The 20,139-nt window shown below is 39.1% G+C and overlaps 1 protein-coding gene across 1 annotated transcript in view; it reads right to left on the minus strand.

The window, feature by feature from the left end:
• Positions 1-2,907: 2,907 nt before the first annotated feature.
• Positions 2,908-20,139, minus strand: part of LOC121442722 (copper-transporting ATPase 1) — a 62,841-nt gene continuing 45,609 nt past the window's right edge. Inside the window, exons 17-22 of the mRNA XM_041644327.1 lie at positions 11,800-11,946; positions 8,315-8,457; positions 6,376-6,579; positions 5,511-5,628; positions 4,307-4,409; positions 2,908-3,549 (exon numbers count right to left, since the gene is read on the minus strand). Coding sequence (XP_041500261.1) covers positions 3,273-3,549; positions 4,307-4,409; positions 5,511-5,628; positions 6,376-6,579; positions 8,315-8,457; positions 11,800-11,946 — 992 coding nt within the window. The 3' untranslated portion in view covers positions 2,908-3,272. The remainder of the gene's footprint in view (positions 3,550-4,306; positions 4,410-5,510; positions 5,629-6,375; positions 6,580-8,314; positions 8,458-11,799; positions 11,947-20,139) is intronic.

The raw sequence follows: 20,139 nt of genomic DNA on the forward strand, positions 1-20,139 counted from the left end.
AAGGTCAATAGATTTTGTCCTCCCACCTAAACGTGTGCTGCTGCCTCTGATCTTGGTGCATCATGGATTTACAGCTGAAACAGCATCCAAAAAACCCCAAATAACACAACGAGGGTAGTATGGAGCTGCTGGCGGAGGGGGCTGGATAAGATTTAACACAGTGACACTTGACAACACTTTTTTTTACAACACTATAATTATAAAGTTGAAGGCACATCTTCGGCAGAAATATCAATTTACATGCGCATGAGAAAAACAAACTAGACTACAGCAAACAAATATTGCACAAAGTTGTCCGCTCCTGTTTTGGATACTAACCAAAGTTTTACAATACATGACTAAACATTTCTTTAAAAACACAAGGTTGAGACACCTGGTTCTGGCTACAAAAGGCATTTATTATTATCAATGTCATTAAAAAGCTCAGGTGACTGAGAAATAAGAATTCATGCTTTTTGTTTTATCTTTTTACCCATTACCAGATCAAAGGACTCAAGAGAGTCAGCATAAAAGTTGGTAATGATTTGGCATGGATCTGTATTTTTATATTTGGTAAAGAAATTGTTTTTAAGTACAGAAAACAAAATAATCCAAAGGAGTGATATCAGGAATGTATATTTTTTAAAAAAGAATAACCTGTAACCAGATGCCTCATTCAAAGAAAATAACAAGATAGAGTAAAATAAATATTAAGAAAATAATTTTCAAACAGAATCCACAAGTAATGGGAAAATCCTCTACTACACATCTATTTCATTTTAAGCTGTCTACAGAAAAGATATGCACGCTCACATTTTTGGAAACATCTTGTCTATAGTGCTATTTCAAACATTCTGTATATATAAATGAAGAATAATTTTTTAAAAAATTAAAGCATAATATAAAATTATTTGTTCATAAGGCATCAAATTTAACTTCCTAAAATGTTGATACTAAAGTAGGAAAAGCAACATTTCTATTTCACACCTGACAACTATACTTTTAAAACTACAATAGTAAATACTCTAGTTGTGTTTTAATCTTTAAATTCAAAAGGCATCTTTGGATAATTAGGTTAAAGGTGCCTCCTAGCTGAGTCTACATCAAGCACTGGACAACAAAGTGTCCACGGTGCCTTCTGACAAAGAGAATGGTTGCTGATTGAGTATAGACGAGTGGCAAAGAAAGTGTAAAGAACCTCAGAACAGATGCAAATAGAAACCCATTTTCTTTCTGAAGGTGCGCTCTCTCTCTCGCTCTCTCTCTCCGTGTATGATATGTGTATATACATATGAACATTCTCTTATAGAACCTGTTCTCAACAGTAACACATTATCTAAAGTTAGTGACCAACTGAAAGCAATGTGCTTGATCCCTCTCTAAATGAATCTCCTCTTCTAGGAATACAGCCTCTCTCAAACACATTTTTCTGGTAGCGAGAAGTGAAATGCTATTCTCACAGTCCTACAACATGATGTGGAGGCAAGAGGAGGGCTCAATTATACATGTGTAACAGAAGGCTAACTGGCTGAGAGCCGGAGGACTTGTATTCTCAGTTTGGGTCCAGAGCAAGAAAAGTCTATTGTACATCTCTAGCATTAGCTGTTTCTTCTAGGAGTCAACAAGTTATATTATGATGGGTTGCTAGAATTAAGAAACAAATATTCAAACTCAAATTCTTAAGATGGCATAGGGATTGGTCTAAAATTGAGTTTAAACACATAAGCTCATTCGCACTTTATTAAAACAGGTTTGCCTTTCTAGACTAATAGCACCTTCATCAAAAGTCTCACCTCTTTACGATAGCTAAGAGAGAAGTTAGGTCTTCCCCAAGTCTGGAAAGACAGCTCTGAAGAATGTAAACGTTTCTGGGGGTTGTGAAGGAATAAGAGAGAAAAGAGACGGAATGGAAGAATCCCATTCTCCTTTTCACTTTATACTCTGCTCTATAAAAATGATTTTTTTTATATTCAATATTGACCTGAAAAAGACAAATGAACATTTTCGGAGCACAAATCATATAAGATAGGCAATGTGCTTAAAGTATAGCATGCAAATAAAAGATTAGGAGTTTGTTTATAAGCGCAAATGTTTTGAACAAGAGAAAAATATTGACTATAAGATATCACAAACCAGAGACTTTCTTATTTCTATATTACAGCTTTCTGTGTGTTTTGATAAAAGCAGCTTTGTATGATAGTATATTTAAAAATCATTTTGATAAGTTATCTAATAATAAGAGGTAACTAAATTTTTATTAAATTATAATATACCAGCCAAGTGATTGTATCCCAAAAGAAGAATTTAGTGAGTTCAGGTACTTTTATATAGCCCATATATGTTAAGATATTAGTGTCAATCTTTGAAGAACTTTTCTGTGAAAGAGGCTCAAATGGTAAGTTTCTAGCCTGGAACTGAGGGACAGGCTCCACCAGGAACAAAGCTGAACTCATCAGGAGAGAGCTGAATGCTATCCCAGAGCTAGGCAAACTGAAGAGTCAGTGATTTCTGACAGCAGTGGGGAAACAGAAGGGTAGAGAACTCTGCACTCTCTGAGGTCTTCTGAGTGACACAATAAAATAAGAGAAGATATCAGAAAAATGTCAGTTACAAAAATGTTTTGAGATAGGGTCTTAGTGTATATAGTCCAGGCTGGTTTTGAACTCGCAATCCTCCTGCCTCAAGTCAGTTATTTTAATCAAGGAAAAATCACCTAAACTTGGTTTACTTGAAAGGTGACAAAAGCCATCCTGGGGCTCTTAGAAACTAAAGGACAAGGACGCAGGCATTATGAGGTGAAAGCAAACCCACAATAAATAAGGCACATCTATTTTGAAACAGTTGCAACTGTTTTCCTTCTAAACTAGATGCTTTGTACAGTGCTTTGAAAGCCATTGCTTCCCATTGAGGCAATGATACAGGCTCAAGAATATCCTCAAGGTCATGCTCTCAAATCTTCACATTTTTAATCATCCTCTCTTTGGGCACTTTTTTGGTCAAATAAAAATGATTTGCCATATTAGCAGCAAGTCAGCAACCTCTAACTGTGGAGTTAGTTCTAAACTTGCTGCTCTATCCTCTATCCCAAGTAAAACAAAACTGCTGGGAATTTGTTTTGGATAATGCCAGGTTCAGAGCTCTTGCCCTGAGAAATCTATTTTTGCCATTAACAAATACAACTCAGATAGAATCCTGCACATAAGAGCATGAGACTGACATAAGATCCTTCCATGACAATGTACGTGCTCCATCAGTGCACAAGAACTTCAACTAGCAGCATCCCCCGAGACCTTTTACAGTGTGGTGTCATCATCTTCCCGGAAGTCTCCCACTAGAAGCGAGTGCTTGTCAGGTTCACTAGTAACAATACTGTTGAGGGAGCGTTTGTCAGACAGTAGTGAGTTTATGGAGGCTCTGCTGTAATTGACAATCCGGTCCAGCAAGCCCAGTCTTGGAGAATTTCTGGAAGCATCATCTATTCCAACGTGAACGCTGATTTCTGAAGGACTCCTCTGTCCTGTGTGTCTTCGGGCACCGAACTCATAATTGTCATAAGTTGGTTTCCTGTAACTAAACATACATTAAAAGCAACCAAATGTTAACTAGATGCTTGTTGTATGCACAAACAAATATTTGCCCACTATGAAAATGTACAAAGGTGGCTATCACTAAGAAAGTTGCCTGAAATGAACTTCGTGGTGTCACATAATGCAAAGTCCCACTTGGGCTTATGTCTGTAATGCATACACTACATAAAATGATAACTACTTAGCTTTTTCTTTTTGTTTTGAGACAGGGTCTTTACTATGTAGCTAAGCCTGGAAAATTTGATTCTCTCGCCCCTTCCTCTGAGTTCTGAGAATACAAGTGTGTACCACCACACACACACCACTCATACTATATTTATTAATTATTCCCTAATAATTCTTAAGATTTGTTTAGGAGTCTGGGAAGACGACTCAGCAGATAAAGTGATTGCTGTTCAAGAATGAGAACCTGAGTTAGGATCCCCAGCACTCATATCAAAGCTGGGTGTGGTGCCTGTACCTGTGATCTAGTGCCAGGAAAGTGAAGCAGGAAGAATCTGGGGGCTCAGCTCAGTCTAGCTAAACTGGTGAACCCTGGGTCCAGTCAGAGACTCTGCCTCAAAATATAACGTAAAGAAAATATAAGACACCTGATGGCCACCTCTGACTGCCACACACATTGTGCACACAGGTACATGCACGCGCGCGCGCGCACACACACACACACAATTACTTGGGAATACTCATCAATACAAGAATCAAACCTATTGAGAAAATGATGAGCAAGTCACCATACTTACAGTTTGAGAAAAAGGGAAGAAAGTACTACAGAAACAGATGAAGCAGCCATTGCTGCGGATCCCATCCATGGTTGCAAAATCAAACCAATGGGCAGAAAAACTCCTGGAAACAAATTTGAATTATCAACACATTTATAACATATGCACAATTTATGTTCTTACTTCTTCAGCATTTTATCCTCTTGGTTGTAGAGATTTGTGTTGCTGTCATTTTTTTCTTAGTAGAGTGAGTGCTCTCATGAATATTCTTGTCCCCATTTACTCATGTTTCACAATTTCCCAGGGGTGCATTCTGTTAGCTATAGGTAGATAGTCCTCGGTTCTCTAGTGTACCAGAGCTCATACTCGACTAATTCACAAACACATGCCTTTTCTTTTCTTTTTCTGCATACTTTTTTTTTGTGAGATAGCATCTTACTATGAAGCCCTAACTGGCCCAACTCACAGAGAATTGCATACGTGCTGGGATTAAATCGGTATGCAGCATCATACCTGACCCAACTTTTTTAACTTAAAATTTTAAATCTATTTGTCTCTCTGTCTATCTGCCCATCTATCAATCTATGTTTTTCAATGTCTTGCTATGGTAGTTCTGACACCTGGAACATGATATATAGCCCAGGCTAGCCTTAAACTTGCTGCTATCCTCCTGCCTTTGCCTCTCAAATGCTGGGATTACAAATGTGAGCCACCATGCCAAGACACATTTGTTTTCAATATATTTATTTGTCAATTTGTTGGTTTTTTTGAAACAGGGTTTCTCTGTGTAACCTTAGAAGTACTAAAACTTACTCTGTAGACAAGGCTGGCCTTGAACTTAGAGAGACCCACCTGTCTCTGCTTCCTGAGTACTGGGATTAAAAAAGTGTACCACCACTGCACAGTCCTTTTATTTTCCTTTTAATTGTGTGTGTGTGTGCAGATGTGTAGGTACAGATTTTCTGTACTACTTTTTCAATGTTTACTTAAGTATGAATTTTTTCAAATTATAATATTGAAGGGAAAAAATTTTAAAGTATCAAAATGTTTACAAATTCTTAGGCTGTAATAAACTTCATTGAATATTACTGGTTTTAACATCACCTCTCACCAAATTAGCAAGATATATGCAAAAACTAAGGTCAAAACTAAACCTAATTCTTCCAATATGATAGGTGTCTAATGATTTTAACCACAAAAGTAAAAGCTGTTAAGAATCACATACCAGCAGCGATGGGAATTCCAATCAGATTATAAATTAGAGCAAAGACAAAATTGATTCGAATCCTCTTGACTGTCTTCCTTGACAAGTCGATACTTGCTACAACATCCAGAAGGTCATTCTGAGAAGAGAGAGGTCGGTGACATTAGTGAGACTAGTCTATCGTCACTAGGAACTCCTCTACTCATCACTCTGTACAATGGAGATTATGTATGTCTTGGAATATACTGTGAATTAAGTACAAATTTCAGATACTGCTAAGCCTTGAGTAAAGTTTGGAAGAGGTTTTTCAAAAAAAATTGAGGGTCTGAAAATGTTTTCAGGTTTGTGTGCTAGTATACGGACTGAATATTTAACTAACATCAGTGAATATTGTTGTAGACAGTTTTATTATTGTTTTTTTTAAATATTTATTTATTTTGTATACAATATTCTGTCTGTGTGTATGACTGCAGGCCAGAAGAGGGCACCAGATCTCATTCCAGATGGTTGTGAGCCACCATGTGGTTGCTGGGAATTGAACTCAGGACCTTTGGAAGAGCAGGCAATGCTCTTAACCTCTGAGCCATCTCTCCAGCTCCAGTTTTATTATTGTTAAATCTTGTTTTAACATCAGAAGCTTGTGATTCTCATTTGTGTTGCTGGACTGAGAGAGAATGTCAGTAACCTCCACTCCAAACTCAGACTTCATAGCTAGGAAGGAACATGGGACTCCGGGCAGGATCACTACACAGTGAGCTTTACAGCACTACCACTAACCGTGGCAGGCAATTGCTCACTCCTCAGATCTCAGACCACAGGACCTACTCTAGTGTATGAGTATTGCCTGCTAACTGACTGTACCACTGGAGCTCCAGGACTTACTTACCCTTATTAAAACCACATCGGCTGCTTCAATGGCTACATCTGTGCTCGTGCCAATGGCAATTCCAACATTTGCCATTGCCAGAGCTGGAGAATCATTGATTCCATCTCCTACCATCGCTACCCGTTTTCCCTCCTCTTGAAGCTGTTTCACCTTAGCAACTTTATGGGAAGGCAGAACTTCAGCAAACACCTTAGTAATGCCAACCTATATGAAGAAAAATCAACTCAATTCATTTCAGGAAGTAATATTAAATACTGCAAACAAAGCTGAGCTTAGAATCACGAGCCATCATTTTTAACCTGCCAGATGCTTACATTTAAAAGACTGAAAATATTCACTCAGAATGAGAAGAAGTGAACATTATTTTTTAATAGACTTATTTATTCTTAATGTTTTCCCTGCATGTTTGTAAACATACCAGACATGTGCCTGATGCTCACAGATGTCAGAAGAGGATACTGGATGCCCTGAAACTGGAGTTAAATATGGTTGTGAGCCACTACCCTGAGAGCCAAACCTAGGTTCTCTGCAAGAGCAGCTAGTTCTCTTAATGGCTGAGCCATCTTTCCAGCCAATAAGCAATCTTGTGTACTGTTATTATGAACAGAATGACACTGTCTTCATGGTAAGAGCATTCAAAGTGTGCACATCATCTGCTCTGGAAAATCAGCTTTCAACTATAAATAGACACACTCTTTCATGTCCAAAGATACCAAGAATATTTATTATTGCCAGTTTTCAAAAATGAAAAATTCAAAACCACCTAAACATCCACTAGTAGGGGAATAGTAATATAAATTATAATTCATCCATACTATAGAATTCGATGCAGCAGTTTAGAAGGAATGAAATAATTTTATGTACAGAGACATAAACAAAGATCTAGGGGCCGGGCGTTGGTGGCGCACGCCTTTAATCCCAGCACTCGGGAGGCAGAGGCAAGCGGATCTCTGTGAGTTCGAGGCCAGCCTGGTCTACAAGAGCTAGTTCCGGGACAGGCACCAAAGCTACAGACAAACCCTGTCTCGAAAAACCAAAACAAAAAAAAAGATCTAGGAAATATTGTTATATATAAAAACTACTTAATAAACTATAAAATGATCCAATTAGTACTGAAATGCAGAACTACATACCTGGATACAGGTATATGCATACACGAAAGTAAGGTGGGAGAATTTGACAGAGAATGTGGAAAATGGTACAAATTCTTTACAACCTTCATATTCTTACATAAGAATGTACTCACATATTCCTTCTGTTACTTATTAGAAGAGGGCCATCAAGTTGGTTCAGTAGGTAAAGGTATTTACCACCAAGTTTAATAAAACCAGAGTTCAGTCCCCAGAACCCACACAATGAAGAAAAGGACCAGCTTCCACAAGTTTACCCTCTGACCTACGCACACATTCTGTGGCACATGCACGCGCACATACACATGCACATCCTATATACATACACACTAGAAGAGGAGAGAAGTCATTCTAAGTGCTTTTTAATAAAAAAAATGCTGGAAGTGAAACAAATGTAGGGTTAAGCCAAATGGTATGTCCAAAAAAAGAGTCCCACTGGTGGCATCCAGAATGGACCAGAGAGGAACCTGCATGCAGCTCCTGCCATTTTTACAGCAGGAGATGCTGAAGGATTGGCCACACTGCTGAAAACTATGTGCATCATTTCAACAGAAACATCAACAGAAACTAGTGTTCAGCAATGCTACTCAAACATTCTGCAAGCTATGCAAATACCTTTTCACATCTCTAACATACAATGTCTTTCTACCATACCACACTGATTGTTTTTAAGCGGTTAGGATAGCAACATGATGATAATGCAAACCATAGGTAAGGTGACTTTCTCAGCACTTGAACGGAAGAAAGAAAATGTGTATGGAGAATGAGATGTTAGCACATCCCAATAACTAAGTAAACCAATGAATTACCTGAGAAGCAATAGATCGAGCCGTTTTACTGTTGTCTCCAGTCATCAGAACTACTTCTAAGCCCATAGATTTCAGAATGTGGACAGCCAGCTCTGCCTCGGGTTTCACAGTATCAGCAATGGCTATCAAGCCACACAGCTCATCTAATATAGGAGCAGCAGAAAAACAGATTATGGTGAAAGAAGAATAACAAAACATCAGAATAAAATTTCAGACAGAAATGAACTCTGTTAAGCCACTGAGGACTTGGTTTAACTCAAAACATCCTAATCCATACAGACTTTATACCACACACTCTGTGATAAGCTTCCATATTTGTGGAAAATAAAATCAATAAAGTATGTATATTTAATGAAGGTAATAGTAGTAAAATGAAAATTAAGATGTCACTAAAAACTAAAAGACACCCACCCTTAGGTTTTAAAACTATAGCTACAAATACTTTTTATCTAATTAAAATGCAAACAGAATGAAAAACTAATAGGTGAATGGAGATAAAACTGGTATTTGATGCTAAGAAAAAATTATCAAAAGGTACTAATTTTCATTTTTTTAAACATTTATTTATTTATTACGTATATAATATTCTATCTGTGTGTATGTCTGCAGGCCAGAAGAGGGCACCAGACCTCATTACAGATAGTTGTTAGCCACCATGTGGTTGCCGGGAATTGAACTCAGGACCTTTGGAAGAGCAGGCAATGCTCTTAACCTCTGAGCCATCTCTCCAGCCCCTAATTTTCTTGTTTGAAAAACAAAAGTAAGAGGGCTGGAGAAATGGCTCAGTGAATATAAATATTTGTTACATAAGCATGAAGACTCATTAAAATTCTGTAACCCCAATACTGGGCAGTGGGGTTGAGACATAAGGATCACTGGGGCTTGCTGGTTGTCAGTCTAGTTTCAGGTTCATTGAGAGACGCTGCCTTATGGGAGTAAGGTAGAGAAAGTGATAGGACAAGACATCTACTGTCCTCCTCTGGCTACTGTGTGCATATTCTGCACACAGCAATGCAAAAGAATAAAATGTTATTCTATGCTTTATCCTGTACCTAACTAAAATTACAAAGCCAATACCTTCATACTTAGCAAGGACTATTGTTGCAAGGAGAGGGCCATTTGTTTGTCCCAGCTGCCCAGCTAGCTTAGCCCCAAAATAACCACACAAAAACTGTGTTCATTAAATCACTGCTTGGCCTATTAGCTCTAACATCTTATTGGCTAACTCTTACACCTTATTTAGGCCATTTCTATTAATCTATGTATCACCACGTGGCAGTGGCTTACCAGGAAAGATTTGGCATGTCTGATTCTGGAAGCTCCATGGTGTCTCTCCCTTTCTCTGCCTATTTTCCTCCCAGCATTCAGTTCTGTCTTTCCCGCCTACCTAAGTTCTGCCCTATCAACTAGGCCAAGGCAGTTTCTTTATTCATTAACCAATGAAAGCAACACACAAACAGAAGGAACTCCTACACCAGACTGTAAATGTTGAATAAACAGTCTCAGAACTGGAAATTTACCCTAGCAAATAGGAAGCATGTAAAACTTTATGTGTATGCTTATTGCAGTAAATGGTGAAATATCAAGACTAGGGCTAGCAGGATGCCTCAGTGAGTTAGGATGCTTGCCTGACAGCCTAAGTTTGATTCTCAGAATCCACATGCTGAAAAGAGAAAACTTTGACCTTCACCTGTGCACTGTGGAACATATATACCCTCATATAGACAGAAAGACAGATACATACATACACACAAACACACACAGAAAAATATAAGTAAAATTCAAAATACAAGTAAAAAATAAAGTTGTAACAATATAGAAATGATTATACAGCATGTAGCTTAAAATAAAATTCTAGAATTATAGGGTGTAGCCCCATTTGTAAAGTGCTTGTCTAGAATATATAGTCCTGTGTTTGATCTCCAGAATGCAGAAATAAATAGTACAATTATATGGCAATAATGGAAAATATTTCATCAAATAAAATAAACCTCAATAAAATATGTATACCTTAGTTATTTTTAATGTGTGGTACTATGGTTTGAACTCAGGGCCATGCCCATGCTAAGCAAACACTGTATCATTTATCAGTCTCACTATGTAGTCCCAGATAGTCAAACACAAGCTTCCTGCCTGAGCCTCCCAAGGTGATCATCACCATAACTGCCCCCCCCATTTTTTCCCCTAGTACTAGGTATGAAACCCAGGTATGAAACTCTACTGCTGAACTGCATCTCCAACAGGATTTTTAAGGGTTTTTTTGAGATTTAAATTGTGCATATGTTGTGTGTATCTGTATGTAATTTTGCACACATCTGTGTCAATGCCCACAGACACCAGAAGAGGGGGGCATATCCTCTAGAGCTGATATTACAGGCAACTGTGAACCACTCAACATGGGTTCTGGGAATCAAAATCTGGTCTTCTGCAAGAGTAGCAAGTACTTTTCATCACAGAATTATCTTTTCAGCACACACCCAAAACAGGATTTTAAATTTTTATTGAACTGTATTGACATAAATTTTACATATAGCCAGGTGGTGGTGGCACATGTCTTTAATTTTGCAGCACACAGGAGGCAGAGGCAGGTGGATCTCTGAGTTCAAGGCCATTTGGTCTACACAGTGAGTTCCAGGGATACACAGAGAAGCCCTGTCTCGGAACCTCCCTTCCCCCCAAATTTTTACATAGAAAAATGTACTACGCATTAGAAATAGTGCAAGGTTGGAGATTCAATCCAGTTGGTAGAGTGATTGCTTAGCATTTACAATGCCCTAGGGTCAATCTCCAGTACCATGTAAACCAGGCGTAGTGGTGCACAACTATAGTCCCAGCATTTGGGAGGTGAGACAAGATGATCAGAAGTTCAAGGTCTTTCGTGGCTATATAGTGAATTCAAGGCCATCTTGGGATTCTTGGGATGTGTGAGACTTCTCCGTGAGCCCCTGTGAGCTCTGCTTAGTTGATTCTGTGGGCCATGTTCTTGTCTCCCTAATCCCTCTAGCTCCTACAATCCTTCCACCCCCTCTTCCTAAGGATTCTCTGAACTCTGCCTAATATTTTGGCCTTTTTAAATTTAGTGCTTTGTTTTTGTTTTACACAGGGTCTCATGTAGCCCAGGTTTGCAGTGAGCTCACTACAGCATCATCTAACTATTGGTCCTCCTGCTTCCACCTCCTAAATGCTGGGATTACAAGCATGTACCACTATGTCCAGCTGATTTAGGTTTTTGTTGTGGTGGTGGTTATTTGAGATAGGGGCTTTCTATGTAGCCCTGATAGTCATAATTCTATCTCAGGCTCCCAAATACTTGTGTCATAACAGCTGGTAAAAAAATCCTTAATTAACAATAATCATATTTTGCTAATATTATAACTTTGTATTCAAGCCTCTTTGGAATAAACCTCAGAGTTTAAGTTCCACAGACACATAAAATAATGACTGAGATCACAATTGTGTCACAGAATATTTTAGAGAAACTTTACCATCAATTGTCACCAATACAGCAGTCCGACCTTTTCTTTCATGTTCAATCATGGAACTGTCTACTTCATTACTTATGACAAGACCATTTCTAATCATCCATTCCCGGTTACCAATGAGGACTTTGTACTGCTGAGTATCAACAGCATCTAGAAATACAGAAATAACATTTAGTGAGCTTATTTAACTTTTTTTAAATGTTTATTTATTTATTTATTCTGTCTGTGTGTATGTCTGCAGGCCAGAAGAGGGCACCAGACCTCATTACAGATGGTTGTGAGCCACCATGTGGTTGCTGGGAATTGAACTCAGGACCTTTGGAAGAGCAGGCAATGCTCTTAACCACTGAGCCATCTCTCCAGCCCAGCTTGTTTAACTTTTAAATCCATCTTGAGGCAAGTTCTTCTTGCCTAACCTTGCAGTCATTCTAATACATTTTTGGTAGAATATGACGTCTGACAGTGATTTTCAAGTTTTCCAGGAATATATTCTGCTCTTCCATATCTTCTGAGCCCATGTTGCTACCATGACTAAAGGTCCTTAACCTTTCGCTCCAAATAGAAAATGCCATTATACTGTTCAAGTGCTAGTTCATGCGCTAGGGATATAACTCAGTGGCTGAGCACTTGCCTAGCCTGAGTGAAGGGAGCTCTAAGTTCAATCTCGAGCAAGATGGGGAACGGGGATGAGAAGGTAGTAGTTCAGAGCTTCCCTTCTTACTGAGGTTTTCCCTTTGACACTCGAAAACCACAATTCAAACATTTAACTGTGCATCAATAGCTAATGTGGCTACATGGAAATATGCAACTATGTTGATGTTTCGTTTTAAACTGGTACTCACTAATTTTAAGTGAGCCTTTAGATGTTTGACTGCATGTCCCTAGTCCATTCATTATTTTCTCAGGATGACTATTTGAAATCTCCTCTACTTTCAAATCTAACTTTCCTCCCCCATTCTCATCTGACATGCAATTGCTCCCTGCAATCATAAGAGGACTTCTCATGGCCATATCTCCCCACTCCTGTGCATCCTAGGTGCACACAGCTTCTTTTCCCTCTGTTATAAACAGAGTCTGTGCCTGCCAAAGACCATCTCTCTACCTGTATGATAGTACACACTCCTTTGCCTATGCCAGACCATATCCCCAACTACTCTCTTCTCTACCTCCCGAATAATCAATTTTCTATCATCGCTGCTGCATATTATCTTATCTTTAAAAACAGAAGGAGCCTCTTGAGCTCACTGCTCTAGCTATCACACTTCTCTACTGCTGTGCACAAGAGAAGTATTTCCCCTACTAGTTGTCTCTAATTCACCACTGCCCATTTTCTTGTGAACATACTCAAATAAAGCTTTAGTCTCCACTACTCCAATAAACTATTCCCACAATATACCAGTGACCTTTACTTTAGTAAACCTAGTGCGGTTTGAACATCTGTTCCAGCAATAATGGATATGTTCTACATCTGCTATTTGATCCTATGGCCACTAGCCAACACATGTGGCGATTGAGGGCCAAAATGATCAAAGAGTTGGATTTTACATGAAATAAAATTTTAATTAACTCAAAATTAATAATCATATATAACTAGTGACTATAGTACTCAATACCACAGATCTACAAAGCAAATGACTCCCAATTCTGTTTCTCTAATTCAGCCTATTTCCTGGATTTTCAGGCCCCTGTAGACAACTGCCTACCTAATATTTCCATTTATGATACTTCCACTTACATAACTGTCAGACAGCCAAATGTAATATCTATAAAACTGGATTCACAATCTTGTCTCCCGTATTGTTCCTCTTATCTCCTTTATACTATTTAAATGGTAACTTCATCTATCTAAATGGGTAGGCTACTAAATTTGATATTACTTTGGCTCATGTGTTTTAATTTTTAAAAATTAATTAGTTTTTATGTATATAGGTGTTTTGTCTGCATGAATGTCTGTGCATCATGTGCATGCAGTGCCCATGGAGATCAGAAGAAGGCATGAGATCCCCAGGCATTAGAGTTAACAGCTGGTTATGAGCTGCCATGTGGGTGCTTGGAATTGAACCTATTACCTCTGGAAGAGCAGTCAATGTTCTTAAGTGGTGAGCCATCTCTTCAGTTCCTTGACTCTTGTTTTACTTACATTTTATATATCTAATTTGGTAATTAAATCTTCCAGCTTACCCTTCAAGACACATCCGGAATTTGATCATTTCTTACAAATTCTACTGTTACCACACTGGTCTGAGCCATTAATATGTTTTCCTGGGTTACGAAAACAGCCCAGTAACTCATCTCCCAACTTCTTTCCTTGCTCCTAGCTCCCATCTCCTCTCAGTGGTAGTGGAGATCAAATCCAGGGCCTCACACACGTGCTAATCACAAGGGGAGAAGAGAACTGAGTTCTGCCTCTGCCCTTGCTGATGATCATTCAAAGTGCTATGAAAAGTCCCTAATACAACAGATTCTCAACAAAAAAGCTGCTGAGTGATTTCCGACATGTCACTTACTTGATATTACATCCATAGACAAATAAAAATAAGTCACAGAGAAATAGAAATGGCCAGAAAATAATCATTTCATAGTGTGTCTAATATAATGGGAATGAAGTACAGCTAACATTTAAGAAGAGCAAGTATTTCTATCAATGCATATCAGCAAAGGTGTCACTAAAAAGAGTCAGGTCTAGGAAGACAAGCATATGTCAACAGGGTAGATGTTATTTGTGGGTGAGGCCACTGCATGGAGAAAACAGTAAATGGAATAACAAGTAGGAAATGGCAGGCCATGAAGGGGTCCCATGGAACACACCCCCAAAAAACACCACAGGCTACTGCCAAGGTTATTTGTTGTTCTCTACTGGTAAGGTCCTATTGCTGAAGACAACATTTACTTGCATCATAGAACATGGAGAAGTCCAGCAGGTGCCTAACTAGAAGCTTCACTCCTAATGACTAGTGTTCAGGGTACCAGAAGGTACTATGCATGCCAATGGAGGAGAAAGGTAGGCCATCAATATCACCACTCAGCTACAAACCCTGCCACCGACAACAGTGACCAGCCTGTAAGACATGCTTGATGTGGGAGTGATTTCTTGTTAATAAAGAAACTGCCTAGGCCCATTTGATAGGCCAACCCTTAGGTAGGCGGAGAAAACAGAACAAAATGCTGGGAGAAAGAAGCTGAATCAGAGAGTCACCATGATTCTCCCACTCCAGACAGATGCAGGTTAAGATCTACCCTGGTAAGCCACCTCGTGGTGTTACACAGATTATTAGAAATGGGTTAGATCAATATGTAAGAGCTAGCCAATAAGAGGCTGGAACTAATGGGCCAGGCAGTGTTTAAAAGAATACAGTTTCCGTGTAATTATTTCGGGTAAAGCTAGCCGGGTGGCAGGAAGCGGCCCGCCGCCCCTATTACAGCACATACTAGTGCAACAGTGGTACAAATTCTATGGGAGTGACTTAACCACTTTTTGATTAGGTTTAAGGCCTACCCCATGAAATGGAATCCATACCTGGTACTACTAAAGTGGCCAAGACCCTGAGAGTAGATAGATCATAAATAGGGTAAAAGCTAATGTTATTATTTCACTAAAGAATCAGGAATAAAATGACTCCTAATGACATACTGCAATACCTCACTCAATCAACATCAGAGAAGCTTCTTGCAGAATATGGAAATTAACTCCGAGCCCTACAACTGGACAATGTACAGAAAGCGAGAGACTTTGGAATACTCAGCCTAAATGGGATGTCTTCATCAAACCCCTTCCCTTAAGGCTCAGGGATCTATGAAGAAGAGGAAGCAGAAATATTTAAGAGTCAGAGGTGATGGATGATTCCAAGGAAACAGTGTCTTCTATACACAACAGGACCTTTGCACATATCAGCTCATGCTGTGGCAGGATACACAAGGCCTGCATAGGTTAAAGCTAGATGGGGTTCTATCCCTAACAAAGAAGCTACCTGCAATTGATACCCATTGTCAAAGGGAAGTCAGGTTTCTCCAACAGAGTGTCATCAGGTATATAATATTAACCACACTCTAGGGTAGGCCCTGTGTCCAAGAGTAGTTAACTAACACAAAATTAACTCAGTGGTATTTTTGTGGACTTTTTGTTTCATTTTTCTTCATTTGGGCATTTTTTTGTCTTACTGATTTTTCTTTTTTGTGGTTTTTTTGTTTTGTTTTTTGAATGGGAGAAAGAAAGAAGATGAAGTTGAGTGGTAAGGGAGGTGGGAAGGGTATAGGAGGAGTTGTGGGAGGAGAAAATATGATCAAAATATATTGTATGAAAAAATCTTCAAGAACAAAGTAAAAGAATAAATGGTAGATTATGAGGAGAAACTATAGATAGGCAACTAATATTGTAAGAACATAGAGCACACGTGGAACATCAGGGAAAGACAGATGAGTAATAAGGGAGGCAAAAGACTGAACAGAGCAGAGCAGAAATCAAAGTCCTGAATGAGTGAGAACAATTAAAATGACGATTCTGAGCAGGTCACAGTGGCATACACCTTCCAACACTCAGGAAGCAGAGGTAAGTGGATCTCTATGAGTTTGAGGCTAGCCTCGTAGATATAATGAACTGTTGCAGAACAGCCATGGGTAGAGTGAGAACTTATCTCAAAACAAACAAACAAACAAAAAAAACCCCACATATCCTTAGTTAAGATCCATGGAAGGGCTCTAGGATACAAGTGAATCTTTTAAGCCAGACCTAATAATTACTTATTATGGGGGTGATCCACAATTTTCAGCACATTGCTTCAAAAGAACCATAAATCAAAAATAGGCAGCCAGACATGGTGGCATACACATTTAATCTCAGCACTCGGGAAGTGGAGGCAGATGAATCTCTCTGAGTTCAAGGCCAGCCTGATCTACAAAGTGAGTTGCAGGACAGAAAGGACTTTTACACGAGAAATCTGTCTGCGAGTTTTACATGAGGAAAATATGTCTTGAAACTCCCCACAAAAGCCCACAAACAATAAAATAGACTATAAACCACTAAAATAAAGTCATATGTCAGAAGGTAGTATGATCAGATTTGATTTTAGCAAAATCACTTGGGTACAAATGATGGAGGAAGGTCATTGGTTAAATAAAAAGAAACTGCTTGGTCCTCATTGGTTAGAAGATAGGTGGGAGGAGTAAACAGAACAGAACGCTGGGAGGAAGAGGAAGTGAGCTCAGACTCCACAGCTCTCCTCTCGGGAGCAGACGCCTCAGAGAGAGGCCATGCTCTGCTCTCCCGGGCAGACGCGATTCAGCTCCGACCCAAGATGGACCTAGAATCTTCCCGGTAGGACCGGTGCTCACAGATTATTAGAGATGGGTTGATCAGGATATCAGAATTAGCCAGTAAGGGCTAGAGCTAAAGGGCCAAGCAGTGTTTAAATGAATACAGTTTGTGTGTTGTTATTTCGGGCATAAGCTAGCCGAGCAGGTGGCTGGGGTGTTGGGGACGCAGCCCCGCCGCTCCTATTACTACATACAAATGGTAGGGGAGCTTCTGGAACACGTAGGTAAGTAGATTGTGCTGGCGATCAGATGACACACCAACATGACACCTAAGAAATACATCTCCACAAGAGGTACAGAATTTGGAGTGGTGATGAAAAAAGTGATGAGAAGCCAGGTGTGGGAGACAGAGACAGGTGGATCTCTGTGAGGACAAGGCCACCCTGGTCTACAGAGGGATTCCAGGACAGCCGGGATTGTTACACAGAGAAACCCTGGCTCAAAAAAACAAAAAACAAACAAACAAAAAAACATTAACAACAAAAGAAATACGAGATAGGTATGAATGACATTGTATAGAGGAGAGAATAAAAAATAAGAAGAAAGTCAAACACCAAGTAAATCATTGAGGATAGCTAATATTTGAATCAAAAAAGAATGAGAAAGAATGTCCAAAGAGGGAAGAGAAGAATCCAGAGATAGCCAAGGCATATGCGCAGAGGAGAAAGGAGTTTCTGGAGGAATACTCAACCAATATTTTCAACTGCCTTGTGAGGTCATGCAGAATGCAGAGTGAAGAGCAAGCACTGGAGTGGGCTTTGGGGGTCCACCGTCAGAGAGACGGTTTCATGCTCTGAACGGAACAGGAGTAGGTAGGTTTGTAATAAGCTGATGCCTGCCTCTTCAGTAAGAACGTAAATTCCACAAGCCTATACTTTCTTGATGTTTCATGGAAATAGAGTGATTTTTGATGGAAGAAGTGTTTATGTTTTAGAGACACTGCTATAAGAAGAAACATAGAATGCAAAGCAGCAAGGGGCCATAACAGAGAAGAAAGGCCCTGAGGAATTCAGAGAACATAGGATCTAAAGAAGATACTTCTTAGCAAGATGAGGAGTACCTCCTCCTCTCATGAAAAAGTAATGACCATCTGGGATAACAAAAACCAAACCAAAACAACCAAACAAAAGAACACTGCCAGAGAACTCTAATTTCTATAGTAAATAGGTAATTTGCAGAGGGGAGAAAGAGGAGGACCACAGGGTCTTGTAAAACATGTATGATTTTCATCAGCTAAGGAAAGAAATAAGAGAAAGATCACAAAAAATCAGCTCAGACTTATCTTCATAACCCTAGACTAGTTAGTTGCTGAGGTAGTTTGAATGTAATTGCCCTCCATAATCTCATAGGAAGTGGCAGTATTAAGAGATGTAGCTTTGTTGGAGTGAGTATGGCCTTGTTGGTGGAAGTATGTTATGTGGGGGTGGCCTTTGAGGTTTCCTATGCTCAGGCTACTGTCCAGTGTCTCAGTTGACTTGCTCTTGCCTGCAAGATATAGGACTATCAGCTACTCATCCAGCACCATTCTGCCTGCACATCCCCATGCTCCCCGCCATGAATGACAATAACAGATTGAACCTCTGAAACTAGGAGTAAGCCCCCTCAATTAAACGTTTTCATTATAAGAGTTGCCATGTCATGGTGTCTCTTCACAGCAATAAAAACCCTAACTAAGACAGAAGTCAATAAGCACAGTCAGCAAATGTTTCTGAGTGATGTCATCAGGAGGCCTATGGTAAAACTGGATTGGATGAAATGCAATCATGCTGTCTATTTGTTTTTTATACAACAGCTTGAGGTTATATACAGTTAGCCATCTGAAACCCAGGATAGCTAAAACAATCCTGAACAACAAAAGAACTGCTGGAGGAGTCACCATTCCTGATTTCAAGCAGTACTACAAAGCAACAGTAATAAAAACCACATGGTATTAGCAAAAAAACAAAAAGACATGAAACACGTTGATCAGTGAAATCAAACTTAAGACCCAGACATAAATGCACATGCCTATGGACACCTGATTTTTTTTTGTAAATAAGCCAGAAATATAGACTTGAAAAAAAGAAAGCATCTTCAACAAATGGTGCTGTTCAAACTGGTGTCTGCATGTAGAAGAATGCAATTAGATCCACAATTATCACCCTGCACAAAATTCATGTCCAAGTGCATCAAAGACCTCAACATAAAATCAGACACACTGAACCTGAGAGAAGAAAAAGTGAGGAATAGCCCTGAATACACTGGCACAGGAAACAACTTCCTGAACAGAACACCAATAGCACATAGCACAGGAACTGACATCAACAATTAATAATAAATGGGACCTCATGAAACTGCAAAACTTCTGTAAGGCTAAGGACACCATCACGAGTGGCAGCATAAATAATGGGAAATGATTCTCGCCAACTTCACATCTGACAGAGAACTAATACCCAAAATATAAAAAGAACTCAAGAAACTGAGTATCAAAAAAATAATAATCCAATTAAAAGATGGGAAACAGATTTAAACAGAGAATTTCAATAGAGAATCTCAAATGGCTGAGAATCACTTAAAGAAATGTTCAACATCCTTAGCCATTAGGCAGGGAAATGTAAATAAAAACTACTTTGAGATTCCATCTTAAACCTATTAGAATGGCTAAGATCAATAACACAAGTGGCAGCACAGGTTGTTAAGGATGTGGAACAAGGGGAACACTCCTCCATTGCTGGTAGGCATGCAAACTTGTACAGCCACTATGGAAATCAATATGGCGGTTCCTCAGAAAATTGGGATTCGATCTACCTCAAGACCCAGCTATACCTAACTCTTGGGAATATACCCAAAGGACACTTGTTCAACTATATTATGGCTTTCTTTATTCATAATAGCCAGAAACCGGAACCAACCTATATGTTCCTCAACAAAAGAATGTATAAACAAAATGTGCTACATTTACAAAATGGACCATTATTACTTAGCTGTTAAAAAATGATACCATGAAATTTGCAAATGGATGAAACTAGAAAAAAATCATCCTGAGTGAGATAA

This window comes from Microtus oregoni, unplaced genomic scaffold, assembly GCF_018167655.1.
Source record: "Microtus oregoni isolate MIOR12 unplaced genomic scaffold, Mior012 000094F_ref0000399, whole genome shotgun sequence".
NCBI classification, from domain to species: Eukaryota; Metazoa; Chordata; class Mammalia; order Rodentia; family Cricetidae; genus Microtus; species Microtus oregoni.